This window comes from Aulostomus chinensis, chromosome 23, assembly GCF_037954235.1.
Source record: "Aulostomus chinensis isolate RoL2024-O1b breed Wild chromosome 23, RoL_Achi_v1.0, whole genome shotgun sequence".
Lineage (NCBI taxonomy): Eukaryota > Metazoa > Chordata > Actinopteri > Syngnathiformes > Aulostomidae > Aulostomus > Aulostomus chinensis.
The window spans coordinates 4486168-4500000 of record NC_141342.1 but is presented as its reverse complement, the minus strand read 5'-3'; the positions used below and the strand labels follow the sequence as shown (position 1 = coordinate 4500000).

General features: G+C 48.5%; 3 protein-coding genes across 10 annotated transcripts in view; 1 reads left to right on the top strand and 2 right to left on the bottom strand.

The window, feature by feature from the left end:
* The window catches only part of LOC147239210 (uncharacterized), a 7493-nt gene extending 3191 nt beyond the window's left edge, over window positions 1–4302 (bottom strand). Inside the window, exons 1-8 of one of the 2 annotated variants that reach the window (XM_086195977.1) lie at window positions 4082–4302; window positions 2368–2459; window positions 2159–2263; window positions 1948–2055; window positions 1684–1842; window positions 778–918; window positions 507–558; window positions 152–178 (exon numbers count right to left, since the gene is read on the bottom strand). In XM_086195977.1, coding sequence (XP_086052103.1) covers window positions 152–178; window positions 507–558; window positions 778–918; window positions 1684–1842; window positions 1948–2055; window positions 2159–2263; window positions 2368–2430 — 655 coding nt within the window. In that variant the 5' untranslated portion in view covers window positions 2431–2459; window positions 4082–4302. Of the gene's footprint in view, window positions 1–151; window positions 179–506; window positions 559–777; window positions 919–1683; window positions 1843–1947; window positions 2056–2158; window positions 2264–2367; window positions 2460–4081 lie in introns of those variants that run through there. The other variant, XM_086195978.1, reaches the window with a different exon arrangement.
* Window positions 4303–4434: 132 nt separating this feature from the next.
* On the top strand, window positions 4435–11615 carry LOC147239209 (uncharacterized). 7 transcript variants are annotated; one of them, XM_086195976.1, is made up of 17 exons: window positions 4443–5438; window positions 5535–5826; window positions 5969–6076; window positions 6975–7050; window positions 7177–7333; window positions 7407–7452; window positions 7567–7625; window positions 7740–7775; window positions 7857–7909; window positions 8052–8184; window positions 10322–10548; window positions 10622–10667; window positions 10754–10819; window positions 10904–10963; window positions 11037–11122; window positions 11318–11412; window positions 11485–11615. In XM_086195976.1, the coding sequence occupies exons 2-17, from the start codon at window positions 5790–5792 to the stop codon at window positions 11517–11519; spliced, it is 1320 nt and encodes a 439-aa protein (XP_086052102.1). In that variant the 5' UTR covers window positions 4443–5438; window positions 5535–5789; the 3' UTR covers window positions 11520–11615. The 7 variants fall into 7 exon arrangements, with proteins under 7 accessions (XP_086052101.1, XP_086052096.1, XP_086052097.1 ...); XM_086195975.1 differs by having other exon boundaries at window positions 4435–5438; window positions 10754–10963; XM_086195970.1 differs by having other exon boundaries at window positions 4435–5438; window positions 7407–7625; window positions 7740–7909.
* LOC147239208 (histone H3.3A) lies at window positions 11603–13597 on the bottom strand. The gene is made up of 4 exons (XM_086195979.1): window positions 13465–13597; window positions 12613–12744; window positions 12373–12526; window positions 11603–12287 (listed from the first exon to the last, which is right to left on the bottom strand). The coding sequence occupies exons 2-4, from the start codon at window positions 12738–12740 to the stop codon at window positions 12159–12161; spliced, it is 411 nt and encodes a 136-aa protein (XP_086052105.1). The 5' UTR covers window positions 12741–12744; window positions 13465–13597; the 3' UTR covers window positions 11603–12158.
* Between the last annotated feature and the right edge of the window lie 236 nt (window positions 13598–13833).

Here is a 13833-nt window from a genome sequence, read left to right as displayed (position 1 = left end):
AACCAATAAATCAGCACCAGACAACCAGTCTAGACCCTTTTATCTGGATCAGGATGAAGGTGAGAGTTGGCTGTGGGCTCTCTTATCTTCATCGTCCAGAGTCCTGAACACATCAGACCAATACAGCCGCTGCTGGGGTGTTTCTACGTACCGCTGTGGGGGATGTAGTGCACCGCATCTGAAAGAAACAAAGCAATCTTCACTCATTACTTCAACCCTTCCACTCAACTGGCTTTTAATCACGTGTGATGAGTGATGTGATGAGATCTGATTCAGTCACACTCCTCCCCCTCCCCCTATCAACAGCCACTCACACTCGTCTCAGACTGTCAGAGAAAGTGTTTACTTTATCTCTAACTCTGCTTTGACCCGTTCAGGGTGAACCCTGCCTCTCGCCCGAAGGCAGATGGGATAGGCTCCACCCCCCGCCACCCTTAACAGGTAAGTGGTAGAAAATGGATGGACTGATGGATGTAACTCTGCTTTGAATGATCTCTGGAGCTCACCGATGCGCTGGTTCCTCTGCTTCCTCACCAGCCACTGCTTCGTCACGTCCTCCTACACACACACACACACACACACACACGATAGAAACACACAGACAAAGCAGGCTAAGGTGAGATAAAGAGATTAACCTAACTGGGTGTCATGTAACACATCAACATCGTGTCTCACTCTCCACACTGTTGGACTGATTCACTCCTTCATGCAGATCAATCATCACCCTTTCACTCTTTTTAAATCAATCAGCAAATTCATTCATTCATTCATCCAGACCTTGACGGGGCTGTCTGCGTTCAGCACGACCAGCATGACCAGCTCCACAGCAGGGAGCAGGTTGGCCAGGCGGCCCCTCTTCCACTGGAACTCCAGGTCGTCCAGCATCATGAGGACGGGCTCCCCGGGCCACACGGTGGGCTGCAAACACACCACAGTACCATTACTGGGTCATCTAGAACCTGGGCCGGACACCCTTACCCTATTTACAGCAGGGCTCCCCCTTCACTGACCAGATGTAAGAAACAAAAACAGGCCTGATAATAAAATATATTACAAATCATCGGACACATTTTGCAGTGAATCCTGGTTTGCACTGGTTTTGTGAAGTCTGCAGTCACTCCTTGTCCATGTGTAGTCCTGGTCCTGATTGGTTCAGAAACGTGTTAACTCACCCGGAGCGTCATGGCGGCTCCTTCACTGAAATACTGACCCTTAAGTTGGTGTTCAACTGCATAAAAGCTTAAATATTTTATTGAAGGAACTTGGGATCTTTCCAATTTTGCATTTTCACAAGACAATGTGTGTGTTTGCTCTTGGTCTGCAGCCCACTATCAAGGTTCAGCTGTGGCCCCCCTGCTGGACAGGGACCTGCCTCCCAGAGCTAGAACAACTGTTCAGCCAAACTAACAGTTTCTTCTGACTCATTTATTAAATTTGGACTCTTGTAAACAGGTAACCCCAAACTACAGTAACAGGGTTCTACTGTTCTTTCACATGGAGCCCCCCCCCCCCCCCCCAAGTCTCTCAATCATCCCTGTGACCAAGGCTGGAGAACATTAGCAGCATGCAGGACGCCTGTCAAGGGCAGGGTTTATCTTAATCATCTTTATCAGATGCAAGGAGGAACTGGGTCAGACTGTAATCACACACGCCGGCGCTCTTTACCCACCATCAGATACTCACCTGAGGTCTGCTTTTAATCTCCCGCGTCCAGTCCATGATGACCCTTTTGTGTGGCCCCATGTCACTCTCGCCGCCAGCCTCCAGGATGCAGAGAAGGTGACCCCTCCAGTCCTTCTTCTCCGGCTTATCGTGGACCCCGTCGGACAGGCGAACTTTAGGCTGCAGGAGAAACATGGAAGTGTGAGGACATTCAGAAAAAACCTAGTAGATCCAAAGAAGCAGCAGCTCGAACAGACAGACAGACAGACACACACACACACACACCTGGACTCTCTTCTCCAGCATACTGGCCCACTCCACGATGAAGTCCCGACACACACTGGCGGGCCAGACGTCCTCGCTGGTCCATATATGTCCCAGAATGTTTGACCTCTATATGAGAGAGAGAGAGAATCCAAAATACAGTACTGATCCAGGAGGGGCTGGCCTTGGTTTTGGAAGAGGGAGGAGGAGGAAGAGGAGGAGAAGGGCTCACCTGGCAGATTTTGTTGAGTTCTCGGGCCAACTCCATTATAAATAATTGACTTTCCACCAGTGGAGCCTTCTTCTCGAGCCTCACCCGCTTACGCTTACGGGACTCCTGGAGCCAAGAGACAGAAAAATTATGGCTTGCGGTCCATTCTAAGGGCGTGTGAACAAATGCAGTACTTTGAGTAAATAACAGAGGGGAGCTGAGTGCAATACCTTGAGCCGGATCTTGAGCTTTTTGGCCGGTTCAATCAGGAACTGCAGGCACTCCTTCATCATGCTGGCAGCTTGAGATGGAGGCTGATGCCCTGTGGTACAATAATAAAAAGCTTTAGTACACTGGCACTCAATCTGTCAGGAGCTGGAGCTGACTGGGCTCCCACCGCCACCGCCACGTAAATCAATGAGTGAGCCCAAGCAGGTAATTTATAAGAGGCGGTAAAAGTTCTGTAGGGATGGATGGAGAGAGAGCGAGAGAGCGAGAGAGAGAGAGAGAGAAGCACTGCAGAACTTTGATGGAGTCCACAGAGAGCTCATTATGAGGTATCACGAGCTGGGGAAGAGGAGGAGAGAGGAATCCTCCCACTTACCTCGCACGCTCACACACACACACACACACAATGTTGAAAAAGGCTTTAAAAAAGCCCACTGTAACAGGATTTATTGGCGCGTGGGTCGATGCATTCAGATCGCAGCTCTCAGATGGGACATTCATCCCGAGGAGATCTGAGGCAGCTCTTTCAGCGCTGCGGAGGGTGCGGGGGAGCGTTTTGGACCGGGCTGCTGTTGATTCAGCAGTCCGCCCCTGCTCGCCACTTTGATGTGCTGAGGGGATTTGCTGTTCCTCCGCGATGTCGGGCCGCTGGCAGACGAGCCAAAAGATGCTGCTGTTGACTTTCCAAGAAGTGAAGAGCACATGGGGGTTTTATCCGAGTGACAGTTTATTTTTAGCGAGCGGGGTGAGACAGGTTTTAATATTAATGACTTCCCTGCGTGTTCTCAGGAATAAATGACACTGGGCTGAGGCGGCGTTGAGTGCTTAGCCCACGAATGCCATGTCACCAAAGACAAGGGTCCATTCTCACCAATGAACTCCCACAGGAGCTTGAAGTATATTCTCACGGGCCTGCAGGCTCTGAGACGTCTGAGGAACAGCAAATACGCCCAGGTCATGATTGACTGGCGCTCATTCAACTTAAAAATAGTACAGATAAAAAAAAATATTGTAAAAGTTAAGCCTGTGGAACCAAAGGTGCTTTTTTCCCCCTCAGTCAAACTGTAATATTCATGTACACATGAAGCAAATTTCCAGGGTTCATACAATTTTTTTTTCTTCCAGGTCTTGAAATTGCTGTTTTTAAATCCCACGATGGCTCCAGGAACGAAGCCTGTGGAGCTCTGCTGTTCCTCCAAAACACAACATAGGAAGCCTGCAACGGTGCGTTGGGATAAACGTGTAGGCGGCAGAGGAGCAGCGTGTGTGTGTGTGTGTGTGTGTGTGTGTGTGTGTGTGTGTGTGTGTGTGTGTGTGTCTGTGTGTGTGTCTGTGTGTGTCCGTGTATTGGAGGAACCTGGAGCTTAGAGGAAATCCAGGATTAGCAACCCCAGGTAGTGACTTTCTATATCGGGAGTGACAGAACAACCTCTGCTTGCTAGGCAGCGTCAACAAATGCCAGCCGCACAACAGGCCGCGCACACAGCAGCACCTGGACCTTCTGTCCGGGATGAACAGACGTTGACACGTATTTACACACTTCAGATGTTGTTCCAGAACATTTCCAATCGTCCAAAATGTCGCCGAGCAAAAAATGCAACACCATATCAACAGCCCTCGTGCGGCAGGTACACCGTAACGTGGTGTAGTACTCAGAATTTCTGCTCCAGAAAAGAAAGAAAGAAAGAAACCCATGAATGGGGGATGTAAACTGACCTTTTCAAAGAGAGAATTATCTTGGAGTGAAGAACTTTGCGGCGCTTCTCCGTGGTGTTTTTCGTCCAACTAGAGTGGCGGCATTCCCGCACCGACTCGTCCGCACTCCGACTGCGACAGGAGGCTGAGGGAGAGTGAGAGCGCGCTCCACCACCGCCGCCTGCCTCCGCCGAGCCGCCGCTGCTGGTTCGCCCGTCGGCCGCCAGGGGTCGCCAGAGGCTCGCTAACCTCCACCAGGGATCGCCAGTAGGCTCGCTATCCTCCACCAGGGGTCGCCAGAGCCTCGCCACCTCCTCCAATCGGGTAACCAGAGTCTCCCTGCGTTGTTGTTTGTTTTTTTTTTCAGTCAAGACGTTAATTTGATGGAGACAAAGTGCGACCGCCAACATCAAATTAACTCTGTTGGTTTTTGTCGAGGCAACAGAGTGAATCAGGGTTTATTTGAACTGTTTTTAATTCATTCACTGAACATGTGATACATTCCTGCTGTGAATGTGCAATCCGACCGAGAAGGGGAGGTTATATAATATTCCAATGAGGCGTGAATCGAAAGCTCTTTAATGTGGTGACCTATTTTTTCTACTCTGGGGGGTTGAGACAGCGCGTCTTGATGATTAGGTTGTCTGAGGCTAAACATGTGAAGACCCGATTCCTCTCTTGATATAACCTCAGTCACACCCCCACGCACATTTTACCTTTTTACACTGGGTTTAGGCGCCGTGTTCACCTCTGTCGAGGTAAATTTACTGATGCTGTCCGATCCACTCACAAATCCAGATTCCTCATCGGCAGAAGCATAAAAAATAAACAAATAGTAAGAAAAAAATAAACAGCGAAAATAAATCTAGAATGAAACAAAGCTGTTAAATCTACATTATTTAGATCTAAAAATAAAATCTCCCATACATAGAAAGCCCCCCCCCCCCATCTTCATTCTCCCTTCCAAATATTAACTGAACACATCTAATAAAGGCTATAAAAGGAGAAGAAGCCCTACAAACTGTTTAAGAACAACTTGGGGTTTTTTCAGGTAAAAATGTCCACCAGAGAAAGTCAGACAGGCTCGGTCAGTGTGTGAAGGAGCTCGTCAGCTTGTGTGTCTTCCTCTGTTGGTCACTCAGAAGACTCCAAGTGTGTTCGTGTGGTTGCAGTAACTGTGGCGCAGATGTCGATGTAACCGAGGCTCTCCTGGAGTGACAGGCCGCGGAACCAGCAGACGGAACCGAGCCAAGAGGCGCGAAACCAAAGAGTTCCTCTATCTGAAAAAAAGAGTTTGCTGCTTTTCGGTTGATAGAATTCTGTGTGGGATATTTCTGCACGAAGAGAAACGAGGAAAAACGCTCCTCGACACTCGCAGGTACATTGTACGACCCCGAGTTCTGTAAATAAGTGCTCGGCCGAAGCTCACTACGAGTCCCTGAAGACATCACGGTACTGTGTTTATGTTTTTCAGCTGAGCCTTTGACGCCTTCACAGGCAACCATCACGCCACGCCATCCATGCATTCCACGGCTTTGACACAAACATGGCCGCTTCTAATCATTTCATGTTTTGTTTGAAATATCAAATAAATGACGCGGGGTTTGACGCGGCTGTCAGTCAGGTAGGAGGGACCGGGAGAGTCCCGGCAGGTTAGCTCGCTGCTAGGCTACACGGAAGCGTCAGCACGGCAGCGAGCGGAGCCTCGGATCCCAGCTGGTCCCTCAACATGGCACCCAAGGAGCCGCTGCTCGGCGCGCTCAAAGGTAGGGATGGGGGACCCGAGTCAGCTCCACGGTGGGGGGCGGGAGTGCGGGTGGCGGTGATGATGATGAAGAGTCGGATTGCACGGAAACCTGGTGTCTGTGACTCTGTGTCTGTGTGTGTGTCTGTGTGTGTGTCTTCCAGTGTGTGTGCTGAACCTGCAGTCAGATGGAGGGATGGTGACGGACACGCACCCCTACCTGGCCTCGTGCTGCGAGCTCCTCGAGCTGCTCCTCAGGAAAGGACTCCAACGTCAGTGTCAGTGCAAATCCACTTGCTTGTGTTTCCCTGGGAGAATCTAGCTGGAGTCCACCTGTCACACACTGCAAATGAGCCATTTTATAATCTCAATGATTATATTTAGAATTTATTTTCAATTGGAGATGCACATCACTTGATTTTTTTTGTCAATAGTTTTACAACTGACAGTCGTAAACAGATGTGTATATCTGTGTAAACAAACAAAATCACATGTTTATTCTTTGTGCATACTGCAAAACACATGTAAACATCGTAAATAGGAAGATTTATTACCGTAATGTTTGGATAAATCTTCTAGTATGAAGATCCCTGTGCACAGCAGCGCTTCTCCGGTGCAGGACTGACGCCATTATTTATTAAACCTTACATAAAGAACCCGATGTAGCGAACGAGGCATTACGCATGTTGCTTCCTCCATTCATTCAAAATGAATTTAAATATTTTCTATTTGTACAAACTGAAAAACATGGGCAAACACTGTTTGTTTCCAAAACATTGCATTGTTCCTCCTCATGAACTTCACCAGCAGATGCGGAGCAAACAAGAAGAGACTTTATCATAACTGGCTGACCGATTCTGATGTGTGTAAGAATACCAAAGCCCGTATTGTTGAGATTGGCCCGCTACTGCGTGCGTGTCCTGCCCTTTGCCATAAGCCAAGTCTCCTGACACAGCCTGGACACTCAGGTAGAGCACACATGGAGGGGCAGTTACATGAAGACCTATGAAGCCCCTTGTGATGCGTGAAGGGGGCATTGAATCTTTCATAGCCAGTGTGTTGACAGTTTCACCACCAAAATACACACGCAGAAGCACTGAAAAAGTGACTTTTCTTAACATGGCCCCTTCAAATATCTCAGTAACGCCAACATGTCTGCTCCCCGTGCAGAGCCGGTTCTCAGCCTGGTGCACAGAGACTACTGGCAGTGCTTTGAGCAGCTTCCCCATCAGGACACCTGTGGCAGGTAAATACATCCTGCTGAGCAGACTCAGTGTCTACAAGCACAGACCTGTTGATGGTGTGTGTGTGTGTGTGTGTGTGTGTGTGTGTGTGTGTGTGTGTGTGTGTGTGCGCGCGTGCGTGCATGTAGGCTGGGTTCCCTGTCGTTGGCGGTGGAGCAGACTAGAGTTTGCAGTAAGCTGATCTCAGCTCAGGGTCGCGGTCGCTACCTGTTCCGGCTGGCTCTCAGCCGCAAGACCCTCCCCCAGTTCATCACACACCTGCTGCACACACCCCGAGTCCTGGAGGTCAGACACGCTTACACGTCACTGTTATTATGCAGCGACTGCAAAAGAATCAAAGTGTTTCTGTCCTCTTCAGTGGTACAGCCCAGCCGTCTCAGTCCTCAGGAGAGAGGAGTTTTTGGGTGAGTCATTTGTACTTAAAACACTTCCCCCTCAGGAAATTGATGTCGTCATCACCGCCATTCCACGGCCATTCCACGGCCAACATCAACAATCCTCCGGTCTTCCCTTTCCAGAACCTTTCATGTCGCTGCTGCTGGTCCTCTCACACATGGACTTCAAGCTGGACATGGAGGTCTGAGATAAAAACCTGAACTACATTCATTCTAGTTGTGATTTGTTGAAATCAGCTTCCTCATGCGAGGCCCCACAGCTACGCCTCATCTTTACTGTGTATCTCTGTGTGCAGAATTGCAGTTTTCTGGATGAGAGCTGGCTTCTACCGGTAGGAAACAGGAGTCGTTTGCTTCGATTCTTGTTGATTACAGCTTCATGTGGTTTGTTTGTTGGTTGTATTTGTTTCCAGGTGTGTGAAATGTATGAAGTCGTACCTTGTCGAGAGGTTGGGATGGTGCTGAGGTGTGTAGCCTTTACTTTTTTAGCTACTTTGCTTGTGTCTGTTGTCAAGTGGATCATGTAGCGCTCTCTCTCTCTCTCTCTCTCCCTCTCTCTCTTTCTGCCTGTCTCTCTCTCTCTGTCTCTCCCTCCCTCCATCTCTTAGGTATCTCAGCGGACGTGTCTTCATTCTGAGCCTGGTGCCTGGCACTCAGGCTCATGTTGACAGGTTCATCTGCCCCGGTGACATCATCGATGAGATCAACGGCACCTCGTTGAGGAATTCCAAGACTGGGCAGGTGAGAAAACCTCACATATTGAAGTCATATATCATGAGAACCTGCCTTTGCTGTGATATAATCACAATGTATCACCGCCAAGAGTGGTACTGGACTGCGTGTCATCAAACAGGCCTCTCTCTCAGGCTCAGACGCTGAAACCCTGAGAGCTGAGGTGGAGCGGCTGGTTGGTCAATACCTTCTCCTTTAGATATTATCCCGTTTTGACATGAATTGTCATTGTGTGCCATCATTGGCGTGGTACGCACTCACCGAGTCACGGCCATCTACCAATCAGAGAGAGTGACTCCCCTTTTTCACGACCCAGGAACAACAACCAGGTAGACCTTGTGTCAACATCACAGAGGAGATCACAGAAATCAAAGCACCTTGGCTCTGTTGGAGGCTTCGGTTACGGCCCGTGTCATTTAGGAAGGCGGGGACTCTGGCACAGTTCCCTCTGACTCACTGGAACACACTTGGTAGAACGGGTTCACGGCGGCAGCAGCAACGTAAACACAGGCGGAATTTACGACATCACTCAAATCACCTCATTCTATTTCCTGAGTCTTGACCTGCCGACATGGCACAAGGTCATAACTGACGTGGTTAACTACACCCGTGTTGCCCTGCTGTGGTGAACAGAGCCTGCTACTGGACCAGCCGGAGCGCCTTCGGTCATGTGACTCGCAGGTCACAGAATGTCACTGTCACGTTGGGCAAGACACTCAGGTGTGACAGAAGAGTAACGTGACCCAGTAAATTGATGAAGTAAAACTCGTCATTCCTTCAATTCCCAGCACTGCTGCGCCCAGGTTCAGGGTTGTGGGTGGGACTTCCACAAGTGGCCGTTCCCTCGTGACATGTATTTAATTGAATTGAAATTCAAATCAGTGATTAGATACACAATACTAAAGATACATTTCCCTTTTTAAAACCACATAAGACAACATTCATTAGAGTCATTTGTGAAGTCTCATATCAAACGTTGGATACATGACATTGGCATGTTATGGCATGATCTGTGCTTTTATTGGTTTATTAAAAACTTAGCAAAGTTAGATGGGAGTCGCCAGAAAGATTGGATTGGCCTTCTATTCCCAGGTGTCTCTAATACGTCTCGGAGTCTGGGAAGTTTTGCTTTTGTTAAAAGCAATAATAAAAATTTAAAAAAAAAACTTGAAAGTGCCTGAAAAGTGATTCAACTCTTACTCCTCCAGGAACACGGCAGGTTTTCTGACCTTCAGTTGCCATCCTTCCCAGAGCCAGACAAGAGGATGAATCCCCTTCTCTCCTCTGTGTGTGAATTCAGGGACCGTAGACCCCCAGAGACCAGCTGAACGCTTGTTAGCTTAGCATAGTGAATGGGAATTTTAACTTTTCAAAATGAAGAATGTCCAATCCAGTGACAGAGAGAGAGAGAAAAAAGTATTCTGTGTGTTTCACATGATTTGTGTCGTATGCCTGTGTGCCACTTGTACATACAAACCGTTGCATGGAAATACAAGGCTCAGCATTGGAAATACCACAAACAAAGATTGTGAACCGGACGAACGACTCAGAGGGGCCGTTAAAGAGCAAACAACAGTTTTAACTTCTGCAGTTAATAGTCACAGCCCGAATTACGTTGGCCCTTCCAAAACTGACATTTTGGCACCGTACCCGATGAACCCGACCTAGGCAGGGCTCTTATCAGCCAGAATAAGAGACAACGCCCATGTTTGTGTGTGCCAGACGCTTCCTGATAACACGGTAAACATGGCTTCACGTGACCATGTCACAGATCCAAAACCTTATTAGGAACAGATGCAAAGTGAGCTTCATGAGGATTTGCACTGAAGTGACTCAGGAATATTTATTTTTGTTGTCCTGTAAGAGCAATCCCAACCAAACTCAACCCACAAGTCTGTCCCAGCTGTATTGCGGTGCAGCCTTGTTGTCTGATTCATGGACGTGATTTTTCACTGATCTTTGTGTTGTTTCATGTTCTTCCTTCCTCCCGACTGAAGCTGAGACGCTGGCCGATCACGGTCTTCACAAACGCCACATGATTAGAGGATGACAAATTCAAATTAAGATCTCCAGTCATTTTGCTGTTGCGCACAGATTAACAAGTGTTTTTGCTTATTTTTCTATTTATTTATTGCGTCTTTGTCAGGCAGGCGTGGTCCTCTCGCGGCTGAAGGGCTGTCCCCTGTCCATCCGTGTCCTTCGATGGCGGGCCCAGGATGGAACGGTGTATCGTCCTCTCATCAAATTCCTGCAGGCCCTGAGGGCGGAGAACCCGGCGCTGCAGCTCGGCCCTGCTCCCTCCCAACAGACAGCTGCTAAAGACCTCAGGCCTTCGTCGTCATCATCTTCATCACAGTGTTTCCAAGAGGGAAGGCAAGTTTATGACGAAGCGCATCCATGTATAGACGTGTGTACTCTTGGCATTAAGGCTGTCTCTCCTCAGCAGGATTGTGTACATTGTGCAGTTGCTCGGAAGAACAAACATCGGACTGGTAAATAATAGTGCCGCACAATTTCATGTACTTTCTTCAGGCGTGTACTGGTGTGTCCTCTACTTTCATTGTCCGGTGTTTTATAGTTTGGAGGCAAGGAAGTGCTGCAACATGCAATTCCTCAAGTGCTGCAGGAAAACCTGCCCAGCAAGGTGATTAAACCATCCCCCTGCCTGAAGTGCGGTGTATCCACCTTCGCCACCGTCTTCATGGCCTCACTGTTGTTTGCTCCACAGGAAGTGCTTTTAGATTTGAAGGAAACGCATTTAACCTGTACAGAGAGGAACAGTGAACTGGTGAGTGGACGCCGCCTCTGTGTGTGACATCAGTGAGAGCTGGTTTAGAGTTGAGCTGGTTTTACTTTCACAGGAGCTGTTTAACCACCACTATCCGGAGATATCGTGCGTAGGGAGGTACAGTCGGCCGGACTTCACCATATTTGCGTTTTGCGTGGCGTGAGTACCCTTTCATACCTGAAAACCACATCTGTTATACACTCCAGCCTTGGATGTCATGGTCTTCCCACACATGCCTGTTTTTACAGGCCCGATCTAGTTTAGGGCACACCCTCCTCCCCATGATGTAACATTTGCAGCTCTGTCATTGGCCAGACTGATGTCGTTTAAGCATGTGATTGGCTGTCTCCTCAGGGACTCCCCAGAAACCCCTCAGACTACAGGCTTCTGCTGTGTGGCGCTGAGAGCCAGCAGCATGAAGGAGTGTGAAGAAATCGTCTGCAGAATTGGTGAGGAAGAACAGTGAAGTCAAATTTAGAGAAGAGAAACTAAAGCCTCTCTTTGCTCTGCTTTCCCTACAGCGACTGGTTTCAAGCATACAGAGTGGTTTGTATAAATGCCAAGCTTTAACTGTGGTGCTGTAAATAAACACTAGTTATTAATGTTGTGTAATACTTGACAAACTACAGAACACAAGACTCTGCTCATAAAGACCTTTAATAGAAAGACATGTGACAACAGTTTTCATAAATAGTATTAAATGTAGCTGCCAGGATTTTTTTTTTTTTAATGTTGAAAACATGTAAAAAGCAGTCCAGAAAAGGGTCTGCTCCTTGTCACCAAGTGTAGAGTAACAGCATTAGGCAACAACCCAGAAGCGCCAGTGGGGCGCGTTAGGCAAGACATGCTGGCATTGTGTGGTAAAATGGTAGATGGGTGAAGAGAACCCTGGACGCCTGGGACAGAGGAGAAGCGTTCATCTCTGCTTCCAAGAACTCCCAGAAGGGAGGCCACCACCCACAAGAAGTCAGGGGCTCTCACATGAAGTAATGACCCATCTACTGCACAACATTTCCAAACTACCCTAAGTGTTCTCAGGCTTGTGGAATGGTTGATGTACTGTCGCAATCTAAAATACGATACAAAATTCAAAGAAAAACGTATTAAAAATACCCAAGAAATAAAATTGTCCACAAAAAATGGTTAGGTACGATAAATAGGATCATTTGCCATGACATTGCTGTAGCGGGGCTCTTTAAGCCCTCTCTCCCCTTATCCTGCGAGCCAGCTGGATGTCTTTGGGCATGATGGTGACGCGTTTGGCGTGGATGGCACACAGGTTGGTGTCCTCAAACAGACCCACCAGATAAGCCTCACTGGCCTCCTGTTAAGAGGATAGACATGATCAGCTTAAACAGTGACCGTGCAATATTTTATAGAAATAATTTTAAGTTCTGCATCTTGCCTACCTGAAGAGCCCCAATGGCAGCACTCTGGAAGCGCAAGTCGGTCTTAAAATCCTGGGCGATCTCCCTTACCAGGCGCTGGAAGGGAAGCTTGCGGATGAGCAGCTCTGTGGACTTCTGATAACGACGGATCTCTCGCAGAGCCACAGTTCCAGGCCTGGAAGAAAATACAGCAGCGTTTGAATACAACAGGGTACGCGCAGAATGTCATGACCTTTTCATTTGCAACGGAACATTACACACCTGTAACGATGGGGCTTCTTCACGCCGCCGGTGGAAGGCGCGCTCTTCCTGGCAGCCTTGGTAGCGAGCTGCTTCCTCGGCGCCTTTCCTCCTGTAGATTTACGGGCTGTCTGCTTGGTACGGGCCATCTTGCTACACAAGCACACCACAATCAAGTTAATGCAAATGAGTCGGAACAAAATCTGAGCAACTGTACGTTCCGACGAGTTAGCACATACATTAGCCTTGCTAACCCATAACAGAGCGCCCCTCCCCCCGGTTCACAGGCGGGCAGGAGGCGCCAGGCACTCTCCGGTGCGGTCTACCAGGCGCCAATATCTCTCTGAATCGATGTTGGTATAATGACTGATATTGTTAGTAACTAACTACTGTTTGATTAAGCAGGTCCGGAGGGGGGCGGTAACCCGAAACCCACAGTCCGCGGCCAGCAGGAGCGGGGGTTGTCAGCCTGGGCTCGCAGACTTCGCCATTTTCGCTCGTCTCTCGTTTCACCCCCAGGCGACATTGCGAAGTATCAGCCCAAGCAGCATTAGCTCACTAATAGTAAGCTTTACCGACGACCACGTTACCTCACGAAGGAAAAACAAACAAAAAGATGTTTCCTTTGGCCGTTTTATAGGTTGGTGTTCCGGCCTGGTTTAACGGGACGCGTCACTCGCCAACTATTATCCAGAGACGTCAACTCAAAACGACTCCATTGTTCTATTTTTAGCTAGCATGGCGCTAACGTTAGCATTGATATCTATGAGACAAACAGGGCCAGCACACAGAGGCGCGGATCCTCGGCACACGTCACGGGTGGGACAGAGAACACGGTGACGGTAATCTGACGTGCGAAGTGGTCATATTTACCTTCACGACTTCGGTGTGTCCGATGTGGTCTTGGTCGCCTGCAGTTGACGATGGTATCAGCTGGGAACGATCAATGTTAGGAGGAGGGTTCGTCGCCGTGTATAAATACTTCCCGTGACGTCAGGCTCGTAAATGACTTCACGCTGATTGGATGGGTGTTAAAATTGACAGCTGATACGTCCAACAAGATGCGACGAGTCCAAAAACACAACCCTGAACTATCAGTTTTCTGCAACCCACATGTGCTGTTATTGTTCATCACAATCAATAGTTTTTTGGGATAAATGCGTCTCACGTAGTCCCATTTCGTGTGTGTGTGTGTGTGTGTGTGTGTGTGTGTGTGTGTGATATACCTCTGCATGTTTTTTT

Bases quoted from the DNA above. Each gene is read 5' to 3' on its own strand.
- LOC147239209 (XM_086195969.1), top strand. From the start codon at position 6,598: ATGAACTTCACCAGCAGATGCGGAGCAAACAAGAAGAGACTTTATCAT. The intron at 10,820-10,903 runs GTGATTAAACCA...TTTGCTCCACAG, and splicing joins AGGAAAACCTGCCCAGCAAG to GAAGTGCTTTTAGATTTGAA. The intron at 11,123-11,317 runs GTGAGTACCCTT...CTGTCTCCTCAG, and splicing joins ATATTTGCGTTTTGCGTGGC to GGACTCCCCAGAAACCCCTC.
- LOC147239208 (XM_086195979.1), bottom strand. From the start codon at position 12,740: ATGGCCCGTACCAAGCAGACAGCCCGTAAATCTACAGGAGGAAAGGCG. The intron at 12,527-12,612 runs GTGTGTAATGTT...ATTTTCTTCCAG, and splicing joins AAGAAGCCCCATCGTTACAG to GCCTGGAACTGTGGCTCTGC. The intron at 12,288-12,372 runs GTAGGCAAGATG...TCCTCTTAACAG, and splicing joins CTGCCATTGGGGCTCTTCAG to GAGGCCAGTGAGGCTTATCT.